Below are 15,426 nucleotides of genomic sequence, written 5' to 3' on the forward strand. Positions count from 1 at the left end.
TTTATACTTCCTAATTAAGCAAGATTGCAACAGCCTATGTGGGCTGGCTATTTAGTTTCAGTTGATTTGAACATTTGTTTAATGTATTGTAGAAGGTGAATCATTTGGTCTATAGTTCTTCTCATTCATGGAAGGAGAAATAGGGCCCTGGTGGTCCATCTCCTAATTTTTATATTTAATTTTGGAACATTACCAGCTTTTCTTCCACCCCACTTCCTTATGTATTAATTATGAATTCTCCATTTTATTAATATCTATTTACTGAAACCCTCCCTGAGTCCATGTTTTAGGGTCACTATTAAAAAATAAAAATAAGACAGTACCAATCTGGCACCAAATTGCCAGACAACCCGCATAGACCTTAATAATCTTGGTACAAACCAGCTCCTTTCTCTCTTGCTTTGTGGTCAGGATGTGGCCAAAATAAACTCTGGGCAAGAATGTCACTAGCGGGAGACGGGGTGGTAGTGTGTATAAATTATGCACTAGACCAGTGCTTTTCAACCTTGGCAACCTTAAGATGTATGGACTTCAGCTCCCAGCATGCTGGCTGGGGAATTCTGGGTGTTGAAGTCCACACTTCTTAAAGTTGTCCAGGTTGAAAAACACTGCACTAGACCATATGGGCGCTGCAATGGTACAGTAGAGGAGACGCATATGGGTTGGCAGTGAGGATTTGCAGATTCAGGCCTGCCTTTGCAGAATAAGAAAAGCATCCACTGGGGAAGGAAATATGAAGGTAAGGAAGATCCTGTGTTTCGCTACTGACCAAAAGTTTAATTAACCAAGTCCTATGAAACATCACAATAATTTCAATAGTCTCTTCATAAATATCTCTATGTGTATATTTGTGTCTGTGCATTTATAAATTTATCATATATGTAAAAAGTCTTCCTAGGAAGCTGATTCTGGGGTAGGTAGGGCTAAGCAGAGATATAAACCATCTCTCTTTCTGTTTTAAAGTTCTTCCAGATATAGAAAAGAAGATAACATTGGGAAAAATCTGTCAGTTGTTCTGTCTGCTGCAGCCTTCTCCAACCTGCTCTCTTCCAGATGTGATGAATCAGAACTCCCATTATGTTGTTTGACAGTTAGGGGAATTATGGTTGAACGTGTCTGGAGGATAATGTGTTGGGCAAGGCTGCTCTGTTGGGTGGACAAGACAAACCACAGGACTAATAATTGGCATAATGTCACTTCAATATGGACAAGGGACAATTTTATAATACAGCAAGGATTCCCTCTTCTCCAGAGGCAGCTTCATCTCAGGAAAAGCTATGGCTCAGTCTTAAGAGTTGGGCCAAAGTCAAGGATAAAAAGGAAGGAAATATGGCAAAACCTAGTGGATTAGAAATACCTCTGACAACCACTAGGGGGCAGTAGGTCCATTTAGATTTTCAAACCCACCCTTTATTTATATATATATATATATATATATATATATATATATATATATATATATATATATAATTTTTTTTCCCCCTCCGGCACTGTTTTGGCACAAACTTTTGTCAGCCCTTAATTAAGCTGCAGTGGAAGAGAGGGTTCCCTTATACCTCTGGAGGAAACAAATAACCTCTTGATCTACACTGCAGCCCCAAATTTGGCACAGTAATGCTATGGAAGCCATTTGTAGGAGACTTAGGAGTGGGGCCTGGACATTCATCCACATGTGTTCCTTGGCAGGCTGTATTAGAGGTCTCAATCTAGTATGTAAGAAGAACTACCCTTCTTCCCCACGATTACGGAGTAAATAATCACAGGATTGCGTTTGTGTAGTCCAGTGTGGAAAGTATCCATCCTGGTTCTCCTCAAGGTGCCTGCTTGAAAGGACCGTGAAGTTTGATTGGTTTCTTTTAAACTGGGGAATAGGAATGGGTGATCCCTGCACCCCTTTCATGAAAGCCCCTTGGTGAGCATGGCATGACTCCTCCACCTCTGTCCCACTGAAGATGGGAACTTGGATCCTGTGGCTGGGTAAAACAGGGGAAGTGAATTCCTGGTTAGGTGGCTGGTTGAATGGATCAAGAGATGGAGGAAGGGAGAGAGGGAGGAAGGGAAGGGAAGGGAAGGGGAGAGGATGAAGGAGCAAAGCAAAGCAAGCAAAAAAAAAAGATGCTTGTTGGATGGAATGTTTTCTCGCTTCTCAACACTCTGACTCTCCCGATGTCCTTTGAACAGTATCTTTTCTTCCCCTTTTTTCCTTCCCATGACCTCTCCTCTCTTAAGTCCATCCCTACACTGGCGTGGTCTTCCTGTTGAGTGTGTTGGTGTTGGAGGAGGCATCTTTACCCAGGGTACCCGTGGCTCCAGCTACGCCGGGCCCAGTCACTGTGACTGTCACCCCAGGATCTTTGGGGAAGGTGTTGTGCAACTGTAAGAATCCACCACCAGTCCCGGTCGCCCCAGAGGTCGTTGCCCCCGTGGAGGCTGTCTCACTGGCACCGCCGTAGAGGGAACTGACGTTGGCCTTCGACGGGTCCCTAGACAGTGTGTACATAGAGATGTCGGTGGAAGGGAAGCCCTTCAGGCCAACGGGAGAGGTTTCTCGAGACTGTGAGGGCTCGGTGGAGCGGGAACTGGAACGTGACCGGCGGCGGTACCGAAAACGGTAACTGGGCAGGCGCAGGATGGCTGAGGAGGAGGAAGAAGGGTTCTTCAAGAGTTCTGTGCGGCTTTTGCAATGGGCCTCGCGATTCTTCTCGATGTATATATTCACTGCCAGCACGCCAATCATCTCAGCCAGGATGAAGGAAAGGCCACCAAAATAAAAGGACCAGCCATAAGAATAGTGGCTCTTCTTCTCGTCATCGCGTTTTGTGCCGGGATCACCAGCATTGGCCGAGATGTAGACGATGACGCCAATGATGTTACTGAGCCCTGTGGCACAGAAGGAAAATGAGAGAGGTTGACAATGGACTGATAAAAAAAAGAGAAAAAAGAAGAGTCCTATATGAAGATTCAGTAGCAGGACTAGACCTGCGTAGCCACAGATTAAAGCAGATCATAATGGGCTTTTTCTTTCTTTTTTCTTTTGGCAGCCAGGAGCCATAAATTGATTTTATTTTAATTTCTATTGGTAGCTGAGAACTATCCCTTTAGGAGATGGGACAAGAACTTCTGAACTCTTTCCTCTCCCTCTTTTGGGGGGGGTTGGATTTTTTAAAACATAAAAATAGGCTTGCTAAGCCTATTGGAGAATAATACACCAATTTTACTTCTGTTTTTTAAAAGCTGAAAAGCACACTGCTATAATTTGGTAGCTTCCTATTAAATTTGGGTAGTGCAATCTGAGGAACTTTGAGGGCTTAAAAAAATATGATCCATGGGATGGCAAAGAACTTTCCATGTCCACCCCCCCCCCCTCCCCACTGCACACACAGTGAGACTGGCTTCTAGATCTCCTATACAGAAAGAATTGCAAAAATGACACTTTTCTGCATGGGCTAGGATTCTGACTGATCAGTGGTTTCTATTGATACTTGATAGTCCTTGACTTTAGTCCCTGGCTTCTCCTGGGCCTACTTGATAGCTGCCAGGATGCAAATTCTGATTGTATGGCTGGTTGAACGGAAGGACAGAGGATTCATTACTGTTTGGATGAGTGGGAAAATGAGAGGGACTGGGAGTCATTCAAAGACCTTACCTTCTTTACAGGACTGGAAAGGGAAGAGGTAGATAAATAGATGGGTAGAAAGAAGGATGAATGATGAACAAATGAAGAGCAGAAGATGGTGAAGGCATGGCATGTCTATGAGTATGAAACAATGCAGCATACCCCTTTCATATGGCGAAGCCACTGGTCTGTATAGTGCACTCATATTGGTGGCACCTCACCTGGACCTCTAGCTAAAGTTAGGCCTGCTAATAAGATCCTGGAGATGTTGTAAACCAGGCCTTTCCGTATGCTAAGCATACAACTCCAAACTCTTCCATACTGAGGAGGAAAGGAATCTATGACAAATAGCAATGCACGTGAAATCAGGACAGCTTTTCCCCAGTCTAGACCCTCTCAAATAAATCATGCCCGCAAGTCCCAGAATTGCCAATTACATTTCTGGTTCCTGTTGTCACAACACAACTGGAAGGGGAAAGCGGAAATGGATGTGAAGCTGAAGATGGATGCATGAAGTGGTACAAAGCGAGTAATGGATCCGGAGAGATGGATTGGAAGATAAAGGGTTTGGCTGAGAGCCAGAGTTCTGATGAACAAACCAGCTACGGCGTAAAGCTAATCTCACTAGAGATCTAGAGAGGGGTAGTTTGCCTCTACTTACTGTACTACGCTCACCATACCACTTACCTGCAGCAACAAATAGGATGCCAGCACCTAAAATAATGTTGCGCTTCGACTTGTAGACACGGCTAGCAGCTACACAGAAGCCTCCCAGCAGCAGCAAAATAGCACTTAGGATAGGAAAGATGCTCGAGGCTCGTACCACACCTGTGGGGAGGGAAGGAAGGAAGGAAGGAAGGAAGGAAGGAAGGAAGGAAGGAAGGAAGGAAGGAAGGAAGGAAGGAAGGAAGGAAGGAAGGAAGGAAGGAAGGAAAGATTATGAAATAGGGCACGAAGCAGGTCTCTGAGCAGAACTCTTAATGCATAGGAAATTGGCCAACTGGAGATGATTCTGAGCTAGCCTTATTCATGACATGGTGATGTTCTGTGCATTCTCTCTAAGCTTTAATTTGGTCCGTCTGTCAACGTCTAGAAATGCTAAGGCTGGAGTCTGCACAAACTTTTTGGAGCAGTCCATCAAGAGCTACAATATAAAATTCTTCTTATGGGGTATGTTATACCAAATACGCCTGAACTAACTATGACCTCCATAAAGCTTGTTTCATTTACATGGCAGGTCCTAAGAGTCAGAACATGGCAAAGGTACAGAGAGTCTCTGTGAAAAGATGTAAAAGTTCCAGGGACATCCAGTTTTATATTCTAAATCCAGTCCACTACTACCCAAATCATCCCCAAATGCTTTTTTAAAAGATGGGATGTACATAATTGGATGTTGGAAAACAATGTTTATTCTTTGGCTATGCCAGAGAAACAGATGGGAATGATTAGTAAAGAGCTTGCTACTGAATGTTGGTAAGAATACAAGTCTTCAAAGTTCATTTTGTATAACATAAATCTTATTCTTGCATCCATAGATAGGCAAACTCCCTTTGCTGAACTTCACTGGTTGCTAAAGGTATTCCAGTAGTCAGATGATTAGGTGGAAGATGATTGCTCAATTGTTTTTGATGTAGAAAATGATATTTCAACAAGCAGTGGTGGCTCCTGTGTTATGACTACTCTAAATTTGGATGGGAAATGTAGGGTTGGAATGCAGTTTTGAGTTTTATCACTGGGCAAAAAGGTCTCCATCCAGGTTAATGCAGTTTGTATTGGATAGAACTAACATAGTTTTATAGAATTACAATACCTAATGAAATGTCCATTTTTTAAAGCAGTTAACATGCAAGAAGCAAGCAAGCTTGCTATTCATGGAATTTCCAATAATTCAGACCAACCCAACCATACAGGGACCCTTCCCCAACCTGGTTTTCTCCGGATATGCTAAATTACAATCTACTATCCATGGTAGCTGGAGATGATAAGAATTTTAGTCTAAGACATCTGGGGAGGGGGCCAACCTGTTAAAAGAAGGCTGATACTGGGAGACCTAGTAAGTTACTGATAAACCAAAATATGATGCACATTCAGTTTGTACAGCAGACAGCACTATAACTGGGAAATCTACTAGCCCACTGAGATATCTATGACTATATTTCAGAAGGTTGGCTTTGAAAGGATGTTTTGAGGAATCCTCAATAAAAATAAAAGTAACAGTAATTTGCTTTGCCTGACCACTGTTTATCCAGCTACTGTTGGACAAAGGAAGCCTCTGAGGTCTTGACAGTGTTCTCTATGAACACATGGTAGGGTGATCAAAATCCAAACTCATGATGGCCTCTTGTACATCCTTTCAACATGTGAGTGTGGACATGCATATACATGCACATACAAATGTGTGAGAAAGAAAGAAACCTGGGAGAAGGAGAGGGAATTGAATTCTCTCTTTCCTTCTCACTTAGCTATGACTCCTCCCCATCCAGTAATGCAGATGGAACATACTATAACGTACACACACACTCAAGTGTGGAAAATCAACCCATTTACATGAGAGAAGCATAGTGATAGTTTGCCATATAGAAATATCCTTGGTTCATGCCCTGTTTGCATTCTCAGGTTCAAATATACCCTTTTAAAAAAGAAAATTAATATTAAGCTAATAGTGACTTTCATCAATACTGTGGCACGTAGGGGAGAAGGTCAGAAATGACCATATGAAAAGGTGTTGCAACTAGAGAGAGAGCCAATTGTGACTTTAAAATGCCCATTGCCCCAGCCCAATCTCATGCAGGGTTGGTGGAGGAGTTTGTACAGTAGCTGTACCAGAGTGATCTGGAAATACACCCCTCCATGTCCCCAGCATCTGCCCCCAACCTTCTTTGCCCTACCATTGAAGATCACCAGCCATTGGAATGGGATGGAACTGGGGAAGAGGTGAGTCTCGACAGATGGCTAGATTACTGGGCTGAATCATCTATCAAAATTGCTCTGGCTTTGTGCAAGGATTTTGCATAGGTCCTTCACTGCTATCAACTGATAGGCTCCTTTTGGGGCTCTGCTACTTCAGGTGGCAACTGCTGCCTCCCTGAGCTTGACAGCTGCCTTACTGGAGAGCCTCAACTAATCTGTGGGTTGTGATAAAGTGGCTTAGTGCTTCTAAACAGCTTAATCTGTGGGGTATGTTGGGTCTGCCTGGTAAACCTGCTTTGCTGGGCAGTCCCAACCCATATCATGGATGATCCAACACGCCCTGCAGGTCAGAGCTGCAGCTGATCCATGGATGGGGTATTTTATTGGGAACCCCGCTCTACCCCAAGGATCAGATACAATGCCTGATCTCTGGGGTGTTAAAGCTGGTGGTCCCCACCCATCCCTTATGCCTGTCAGCCATCCTGAGAAGCAGCTGACAAGTACTGTTGGGGTTGGGTGGTAAAGTTCTCTCACTACACCTTGCAACAGCCCCTCTTCTTGCTCTCATCTGTTTTTACAACTATTAAAACACATGCTTACCCCTCTTTTAAAAGCGTGCTAAACCCATGTGCATAAGGAGCCTGAAAAACACCTGAAGTGGCACTGTGAGAGCTTTTTGGTGAAGAAGGATTCCTCCACCCCACTGTACCGTATCAGTAATGCCTACCAGTTGCTTCTTGGGCACAAGGGTGCCAGGAGCCATCTCTTTCCCACCACGTCTCTGTGATAGCAAAAGACCTGGGTTGCCCTTGCCCCCCAACTTCTCTTGCTACACCTCTCAGTGCCAGCAGCTTCAGGATATCAGAGGCCATGAGGCCTGCAATGGAGCAGCTCCTTGGGATAGGATACCTAGCAGAGAAAAACTCAGCTCTCTGCCTCTTCTCTCGCCACCCCTCCAAATTCTTGCAGTCTGCTGCCAGGTGGCTGTGGCTAGAAACATTGTCAAAACTCATGTCTAAACTCATAAACTTAAAAATAACAGTGGCTTTCCCCAAGGGCCAGTGATGCATAGAGGGAGAGGAATGCACCAGTACTTTTCTCTGTGTGTGTGTGTGTCTGTGCGCCCGTGCATGCGTCTTTGAGTCAGTGTTGACTCCTGGCAACTGCCTGAACAAGTCCCTGCAATTTTCTTGGCAAGGTTTTTCTGAAGTGGTTTGCCCTTGCCTCCTTCCTAGGGCTGAGAGGGGGTGACTGGCCCAAGGTCACCCAGCTGGCTTTATGCTTCAGGTGGGACTAGAACTCCCGATCTTCCAGTCTCCAACCTGGTGCCTTTAACCACTACACCAAACTGGCTCTCTTTCCTTAATTTGGCCCAAAATAAATAAGCAAAAACAGCTCCATTTGCTAGTATTAATTACTGGAAGGATAGGAGCGGGCAATAGGGGCAGTCCAACTTCCCTGCCAGCTCCAGGAGTGGTGGAGACCACTTTAACTTGGCCAAAAGACAGAGCCCTTAGGGTTACATTCCTAACCTTTTACATCCCAAAGAATCCTGGGAACTGTTGATAATGTTATCAATGAAATTCTCAAAATGTGATGGAACTAAAGTTAAACCAATAGACAGTCTTTTATGGAATAGAAGATCCTAATTCCTTGGGATCAGGAAAACTGAGGCAAATCCATAAGTGACTCTTACCCCACCATCTGCATTTTAGAACTAATAACACCAACCTGTTTTAGGGGATTTTTAAAAGGATCCTAGGATTATAATAATGACCCACATAATAGATTTTGAACACTTTAGAATAATAGGGAAAAAAGCACGCACAGTATTAAGCGAATCAATGAAATCGACACATTCTACTGTAGGAAGTCAAATTGGTTTGGCAATTAAGGTAGTTGAAGCCCAACACATTTGAAAGACACAAGATGGAAGAGGTTGTTCTCTACAGTTGTAGAGGGGTATGGAGATGGCCTTGAATAAAATATGCAGCAACCATTAGGAAAACATGAACTTCACCAAGGAAAAGAGGAAGCATGAGGAAGAAACTCAAGACTGTCCCACCTTGACTTTCTTTAGCAGTGTTTCTCAACCTTGGCAGCTTGAAGACGTGTGGACTTCAACTCCCAGAATTCCTCAGCCAGCAAGGATATTGCATCTCCAAATTATGCTTAAATTCACAGTCGGAGGCAAGACTTTTGGCTTGCCTTGTGATTTGCTCATGGCCTAAGGCAGTGGCTGGGAGATTCTGGGAGTTCAAGTCCACACATCTTCAAGTTGCCAAGGTTGAGAAACACTGGCCTAAGGTGTTAAGTGGATTAGGGGCGGGGGATGCCTTCAAGTTAGTGTTGATTCCTGGTGACTGCCTATTACTGCACCAAACTGGCTCTGCCATTCACTTCAACCGCTGCCTGACCCACCAACAGAGGATAGAGATCACTCACACCCTGTGTTTGACCGAGAGGCAGATTAAAATCTTTCAGAACCAGCGCATGAAATGGAAGAAGGAGCGTAAAGAAGGCACCATTGAAGACACTGCAGCAGCCAACAAGAGGACACTGGCCACTTTTATTTCAATTTTATGTCAATTTTGTGCATTCATTTCTAAGTCTAGAGAGTCTCGTTTCCTGATGAATCTTCAAAAAATAATAGGAAAATTCACATCAATTGTATGTGCATTTTTGTATTGCAAAAGCTGAAAGATGGCTGTGCTTTGATTGATGTATTAATGCCTGGAAAGGAGGAGTTATGTTGGCTCACTTGAGAATGGACTGAATATTTCTAGTGGACATGCAGGAGTTTTGTAAATAACATCTTCTCTGTGTATTGTGTTAAAAAGCCAAGCATTAATAGCAATTAATAATTCATCCCCAATCTTGAGTTCAGGGTTCTGTCTCCCACAGTGACTAAAGAAGTGCCTCTGGAAAGCAATATGTGGGTGGATATATTCAGCTGTATTGGATTCATTCATTCATTCATTCATTCGATGCAATCAATCAATTTAGAAACTACCCAACTCCAGAAGTCTCCAGGCAGCTTAAAGTGTTAAAAGCAGGAACCATCAAATAATAAGAGCAAAGATCATGCAGATCCAGAAGACAAAAATGCAATTGGATATAATTTTACAGGGGCTCAGCACTCACCCTACAAGTCCTGGGGAAGCAGCCAGGTTTTCAACATTTTGAACATCTTTGGGGTGGGAGCCATATGAATCTCTTGGGGGATATGATTTTAGAGGGTAATACCGCAACAGAGAAGGCAACTGATTGGATGGGGTTATGTTCCCTTTGGGTTTCAGTGTTTTTTACCGTCTTAAGCAGGCTTGCCAGCTGTGCCCTTATTAAGAGAAGGTGGTCTCCCATCCACTAGTTACATGAAAACTTGACTACTGTCATATTCTTTACAAAGGACTATAAACTGCATTTTAAATGCACTTCATAACTACAATGCGTATAAACCCAGTTCACTAGCACAGGGTTTCTCAACCTTGGCAACTTTAAGACATGTGGACATGCTAGCTGGGGAATTCTGGGAGTTGAAGTCCACATGTCTTAAAGTTGCCAAGGTTGAGAAACCCTGCGCTAGCAAATAGGATACATGGATTATATTACATGAATAGTGTACTCGCAACCCTGCATAAATAGTGAATAAAAGTGAAGTCTCTGCTGAAACAAGGTCAACTCCTGGTGATTTGTTGGATACAACTACACCGTTTTCTTGGCAGCATTTCAGAAGGGACGTGATGCAGGCACCTTCTGGAAAGGTTTTCAACTTCCCTGTCTAGCCTGTAGTTCTACAATTCCCTAATGATCACCCACTGAAGTATTAACTAAGTTTGATCTTGCTTAGCTTCTGAGCCAAAGTCAAGTCAGCCAAATACTGATTACTGATTTGTTTAAGAGTAAATGTATGGACTACATTTACTCACCCAAACCTACCTAGACATTAAAATTAGAATCAGAAGTTCTGCCCTAAGATCCATCATTAGTAAAGTTCTGATGAGCAAATAATATTTTTTCAGTAGAGGCTTAACAGTTGTTGAATTCTGTCCTGATGAGGACCTAACATGCTCCTTTCCTGAGAGTACTTGGAAGGTCTGAAAAAGCCACATCCACAGTGCTGTTGTTTCCTTATCCTTTGCCAAGCATTCCTAGTCTCAAATGAGAAGCCCTCTCTGCAATATGACAGCCTCCGAAGAAATCTCCACCCTATCACCACTGAAAATAATTTTTAAAAAATCACATCCCTTTTACAGCTTAATAGCTAAGCTCCTGGAAAGAAAACCACTACGTCTGTAACAATGTATGCCATGCCATGGAAAACCTGGGGGCTCAGTAGCCTTGTGGTGGGACTCCAACCCTGCTCCCCCAGTTGCAGAGAACAGCAGCAACCTGGCATTGCCGAGGCCAAGGAACAAGAATGAATAAGCCGCCTATTTATACATACGTAGGAGGTATTCCGCACTGTCGTGATCATAGTCTGTGTCCTCTGGAAAATGGTTGATTTTCACACACACCCCTCGCTTCAGCCCTGCAAACAGGAAGAGACAAATTACCAGCAGTTTGCGGGTTAGAGCAGCGTTTGTAGGCATCATGTAGTAGTTAACCCCATGGTGGATTTCCAGTCACACAACATTCCCTCTCATTCCCAAAGTCTTACAACTTTTCCAGCTTGGTAGACTTTCAGGGCACTAGGGCAACATCTCCAACATATCTGGAGGGCATTGAGTTACAGAATATTGTTTTACGCCATCTTGGGGTAGTTTGCCAAGCTGATGTTGGATCCAAATCTCAAGCCAGGCCCACTGTTAGGCTATCCCACCACGTTCTCCCTTACAACGTTTGACTGTGGCATTGGGAAGTCTCTTCAGTATTGTCCTTTTTGATGAGCTTTTCAGTCAGCTGTATCAGTGTTTCTCAACCTCAGCAACTTTAAGCTGGCTGGGGAATTCTGGGACTTGAAGCCTACCCATCTTAACACTGCTAAGGTCAAGAACCACTGAGCTATATCATCAGTGGTTACTAGTGTAAGACTTATATATAGCAAGTACACACATGCTACCAGTTTCTCATCCATGACCTTTAAGTGTTGCTAAGCCCACTTACAAAGAAGACTTAAAGGTTCTAGATGATTAACTCTGAGGGCTTTAAGGTGGGGTTAGGAAAATGCCTGGAGGACTGGAGCTATTAACAGACGCTTAGTTGAAAGGAATTTCATGTGCCGTGTAGAGGCCATGAGGGAAGTCCACTTGAGCCTTCATGCTCTATTTGTAGAGTTTCTATAGGTTAGATGGCTATGACAGCAGTGTCATTGACCTTCTATGTCCAAGATGCCTTCCTGGTGTTTTCATAAGAAAGGCTGGAGCTGCAGTTCCATTTAGTGTTTTGAAAAAAAAAGAAGAAATCACCATAACCCCATACTTGAGACTTTTATCAAATCAATCTCTGGAACTGTATCAATCAATCTCTGTCCACTGTATCCCTCCTCAACTGAAACCCAACTAGCATGTTAAATTCAAAGCTGCAACTAGCATACATATCTAATTTGGTTGTTTTAAAGGACTTGCTTGTTAATTGCTTATATATCCTTTTTTAGCTAAAAGCCAACAAGATTACTTTTACAACAAATGTAAAACCAAAGCCGTAAAACCATAATTAAAACATATATCAGTAAATGAACTGTAGAATACTGAAAATAATTTAACAAGCCAGATTAAATAAATGCTTCTTAATGTAATTGGGGAAATGTTGAAATGCAATCTTTGGCGATTACATCATCTGAAGGAGGAGGAGGAGGAGGAGAAAAAAGCTACCTTATGTCTGTCAGATGTTTAGAATTTCACTGCCCATTAGCCCCATCTAGAGTGACTAGGGGCAAAGGAGTATGGACATGGAAGCCCAAAACATCTGGATAACAAGAATTACATCCCTTTGTAATCTGGACAACATTTTCTCCTACTTGGGAACCTCCAAATGTGTTGGCCTTCAACTCCTATAATTCTGTTGTCATTAGCCATGTTAACTAGAAGATTATGGGAGTGAAAACCAACACTTGGAGAGTACCAGATAAGGGAAAATTGACTTGAACACCTTAATCAGAGAATTATGTCCATTCTGGAGAAAATGATTTGCCTCACAGCAGAGGGATGGCTAAAAGGAAGATGGAAAATCCAGTGGGTCTACCCTCATGAAGGCTCAGAGCATTTAAAGGTAAAGCCATTTATTGGGGTGAAAACTCAGGATCTCTCTAAGTGAATTTGTGTGGGCAATGTGGCAGTCTGTTTACTGTTATGTAGGTGAGGTGAGGAATTCAGGAGAAAGACACTGCTTTATATGAATAGCATATACAGATTTGGCTTGTAGATTTGAAGGTATCTGCAAGAATTCCCTGTCAGGAAGGCTCAGATCACTTTTGTAATGTCACCGCAACAGTATGCATTCTTCCATATGAATAAATAGCTACATAAGGGCATGAGGAACTAACCCTATGTGATGATCTCAACAATCTAGTTCAGTGTTAGCAACTTTAAGATGTGTGGACTTCAACTCCCAGAATTCTGGGAGTTGAAGTCCACACATCTGAAAGTTCCCAAGGTTGAGAAACACTGACCTAGTTGAATCTCCACATTTCATCTTGGCTTTTGGGGGGGGTGTTTTTGTTTTGCTTGACTATATTAAATTGTGTCAAAATGTTGGCACATTGGCGCAGAATGTTGGTAACTGGCTTTTCAGATCAAGAGACAAATACTTGAACTATCATCCTTTTAAGCCACCTCACCCAAAGCTTCTCTTCATCAGTTGTAATTAGGCCACATTCTATGTTAGAATCTTGAATTTGTTCAGTTGCATTTTACAAGAATCCAGATGGTAATTGACAACCTGTTGTTATCAGATGTTTTCTATGTTAATTTACCCATCTTTATTCAGAGCTTCCATCTTTTCTCAGGAATCAAATACAATTTTAGGCAGGTTCCCTGATGTGGATTAGAAGAAACATTATTGATGCTTTTCAAAACTATTGTGCCTTTAATTATAAACTTCCTCTTTGTGGCTTCTGCCTCTGATTGCTTCCTGTTCAGTATGGAATTGCAATTTAAATGTCTGCTAATCAGTCTCTCTTTCCCCTGAACTCTAGGAGTTTTGATTACTGATTTCCTCTTTTTGTTTATTTTCTTATCGTAAAAAAAGTGTTACAATAGAAAAGGAAAAAAAAGAGAGAAGTAATTATTTAAATTCTCTTATCCCACGAGGAACAAGACCCAATTTATTTATGAGGATTCATCCATTATGCTGATGTTGTACAGTATAGAATGCAATTAAAAGCAGGAGCTGTGAGGAGGGAGCTTCTAATTAAAGGTATGCTGGAGACCTTTGCTGACTCAAACTTACTTAATATTATAGAAAGTCGTGAACACAAGCACTGCTGCATAATATGACACTAGGGTAAATGTAAAGTGGAGCCACTGTTTTAATTCTGCTTTCAGTTAATTTAGGGGAAAACAATGCCTCCCAGTGTGGAAGCAATATTGGTTTTTACACCAGCTAATCAGTGCATAATTGCAGTGTTTAAAGCTTTTTTAGTTTCTTGTCTTCTGCCTCTAGTTCTTCTCCTTATTGGATAAATTCTCTAGTAAGAAATTGTCTCCGTAGAGAACTTGGTCATTAACTGCTCCAAGCTGATGCACTGTGATATCTTGTGGCATACCTGTTGTCTACCTCAGCTGGCCTTTCCACAATTCTAGAACTTTGTCTTTCTTGAACCTGTTTCAACGGGTGAGTTACTCACCTTCTAAGCAGCATATCCTCCAGAGACCTGAATGGGTGAGTCCTCCAGGATCTTTCTTGTCTTTCTGGGGAGTTTCCTCGGTAGAGATGTTAGTGGTATTGCAAATGAAGGCACGAGCATACAGCCAGTAATCTGTGCCAATGGCGATGATCATGAGGCCAAAGGCAGCAAAGGCCCCCACAGTCGTGAGCAGAATCTGGACACCTTTCTCACACCAGACCATCCTCTCCTCATTCCAGCGCTTAAGTGACTCCAGCTTGGCGGTAAGAAATAAGACCAGCAGTTGTGAATGCAAGCAGTAGTGGCAGTGATAATTATGGCTGCCTTTGCCTACTATATCAAGTTTCCTCTTCCAGTAGGCAGAATCTGGAACACAGGTTCTTTTGAGAAATGAGAGCAAGAGAGTATTTTCTTTTGCCTGGATAAATGTGATGAAGGAGCCTGGATACCGAGTAGAGTGGGAAGATTGTCTTAGCGATGTTTGCAGAGCTCTTGGGAATCCTTTGAATAAAGTTGGTCCAGGTTCCTTTGGATTACTTCCGAAATATTGCTTCTTGGATGGCCCCTCTTCAGAAATTCAAAAGGAGAACAGATGGACTTCAAGAGAGGTTTCAAAGAAGAAACAGGAACATCTGAGGCAATTTCTGAACAACTTCCAGGAATTTTAAGAAAGCATATGGAATAATTTATGAAGAAATTTTCAAGAGCTATCCCGATGAGATTCGTGGAGGACGCAACTGGAAGATGAAGATTGGATATTCAGCAGATTATGATATGTTGGGAATACTTAGCAGAGATGGAGCTTCTAGATCACGGCTGTCAAATCCTGAAGAGCTAGTGGTAAAACAGCTGGAAAGTAACCACAGGACATCTACTATTGGAATACCAGATGGTTATCATGAAATATCTAGATATTAACTACAGCTTTTTGGAAGCCTGCTTTCTTGGAAAGCTAATGAATCATCTAGTCTGCTACTAAGGTTTGGCAGGGGGAAGAGGGAAAAGATAACACTTGGATTTCGTTTTATGTCTATTGAAGAACCTTGACAAGCCCTATGGAAAAAAATAAAGTATTCAAAAATACTTCTTGGTGTCTCCTAGAATTTTTCATTCA

The 15,426-nt window shown here is 42.5% G+C and overlaps 1 protein-coding gene across 1 annotated transcript; it reads right to left on the bottom strand.

Moving 5' to 3' along the window:
• Window positions 1-2,236: 2,236 nt before the first annotated feature.
• Window positions 2,237-14,562, bottom strand: CACNG8 (calcium voltage-gated channel auxiliary subunit gamma 8). Its single transcript, XM_007433698.1, has 4 exons — window positions 14,313-14,562; window positions 10,974-11,057; window positions 4,304-4,444; window positions 2,237-2,880 (listed from the first exon to the last, which is right to left on the bottom strand). The coding sequence occupies exons 1-4, from the start codon at window positions 14,533-14,535 to the stop codon at window positions 2,237-2,239; spliced, it is 1,092 nt and encodes a 363-aa protein (XP_007433760.1). The 5' UTR covers window positions 14,536-14,562.
• Window positions 14,563-15,426: the final 864 nt, after the last annotated feature.

This window comes from Python bivittatus, unplaced genomic scaffold, assembly GCF_059951505.1.
Source record: "Python bivittatus isolate LINGU-HERP-01145 unplaced genomic scaffold, Pbiv_v1 ctg000440_np1212, whole genome shotgun sequence".
In the NCBI taxonomy this organism is placed as follows: Eukaryota; Metazoa; Chordata; class Lepidosauria; order Squamata; family Pythonidae; genus Python; species Python bivittatus.